The sequence below is a fragment of the Morone saxatilis genome, unplaced genomic scaffold (assembly GCF_004916995.1).
Source record: "Morone saxatilis isolate NCDOM2014 unplaced genomic scaffold, NCSU_SB_2.0 Contig3, whole genome shotgun sequence".
NCBI lineage: Eukaryota > Metazoa > Chordata > Actinopteri > Moronidae > Morone > Morone saxatilis.
The window spans coordinates 21,445,465-21,446,720 of record NW_023339873.1 but is presented as its reverse complement, the minus strand read 5'-3'; the positions used below and the strand labels follow the sequence as shown (position 1 = coordinate 21,446,720).

The window sequence follows — 1,256 nt, the reverse complement described above, 5'->3', positions numbered from 1 at the left end:
GGCATTGGGCAGCTTCCTCTTTCAATAGATTTATTTTAAGTATGACACAATTATTAATCTACCTAGGCATTCACTATATCTAGGGCCTACTGAAATCATTTTGTAATTATTTTGTGTTGAAGCAGTATTCTTGACACGCATTTGGAAAATTACGCTTATTTTTGCTCTTTATCGTTGTAGTTAGATTAGGAAAACCAAAACCATCTCTTCTATTGTCTGTTGTTTGTATATGAGCCACGCCGCTCTGGTGCTACGCTTACTTAGAGCAGCCCGCGCGCCTCGCCCCGCGCTCGGCCCCCCACGTTGTCTTGCCTGGCCGTGCTTTAAAAGCTTTCAAGAGTCGCGCGATGAAGCGATCTGGAGAGTGTTTGTGAGGGGTCAAGTTTCTCGCTCACACGGCGCTAATGACGAGTGGTCTTGGGACAGGGTTTCCTTTACTGAAAGCAGACTCTTTGTACAACCAAAATGACAGAACCAAAATGGGAAAACCAAATTTTCGCCTTTACAGTTTTCCTTAACTATCCTTTTGTACGTTTTTGCCAGTTGAATGGACCGGAGAAATTAGTTCTTAAAATTGCATTCAATAGATGGGTCTTAAAAAAAAGTCTTACATTTGTGGGAAACTTTTGCGAAAACCCTGAATTTTAGGAGTATTAAAAATAATTGTTATTCTAGCCAAGAATGTTTTCAATATAATTGAAACCTTATAATTGTGGTTTTTGGACACATAAAAAATCCATATTTGAATACCTAAATTTTTGTTGCATTGTATTTCAAGCTTTTTCCTGTGATGTTGAAAGGCTGGATTCCCCAGACCAGAGTACACCAGCTGTATTTTCTCACCTGGGCATTCATAAACCACGGAGCCACTTGCCCTTGGGCCAACAAAGCAAAGGTAACCCAAACAAAAACAAGTATCACACAACAAAGAACACACCACACACAAACACACACACACCCAACCAAAACCACAAACACACAACAAACACAGACAGCTATGTGTGTTTACCTGTGCTTTGTGCCCAGGGCAGTGGCTCCTGGTGATGCCAGGTGAGAATACAGCGGTGGTACTCTGGTCTGGGATCCAGCTTCACATCACAGGAAAGCTGAAATACATGCACACAAAATTAGGTATTCAATATGGATTTTATGTTGTCCAAAAACACAAATTTAAGGGTTTCAATTATATGAAAACATTCTTGTCTAGATACATTATTTTATATCTAATTCAGGGTTTCTGCAGGTTAAAATGTAAG

General features: G+C 40.0%; 1 protein-coding gene across 1 annotated transcript in view; it reads right to left on the bottom strand.

The window, feature by feature from the left end:
* gphna (gephyrin a) overlaps positions 1-1,256 on the bottom strand; it is a gene marked incomplete at its 5' end in the record, with an annotated part of 28,906 nt that overhangs the window by 6,017 nt on the left and 21,633 nt on the right. The window contains 1 exon segment of the mRNA XM_035674080.1: positions 1,010-1,106. Within this exon segment, the coding sequence (XP_035529973.1) occupies positions 1,010-1,106 (97 nt within the window).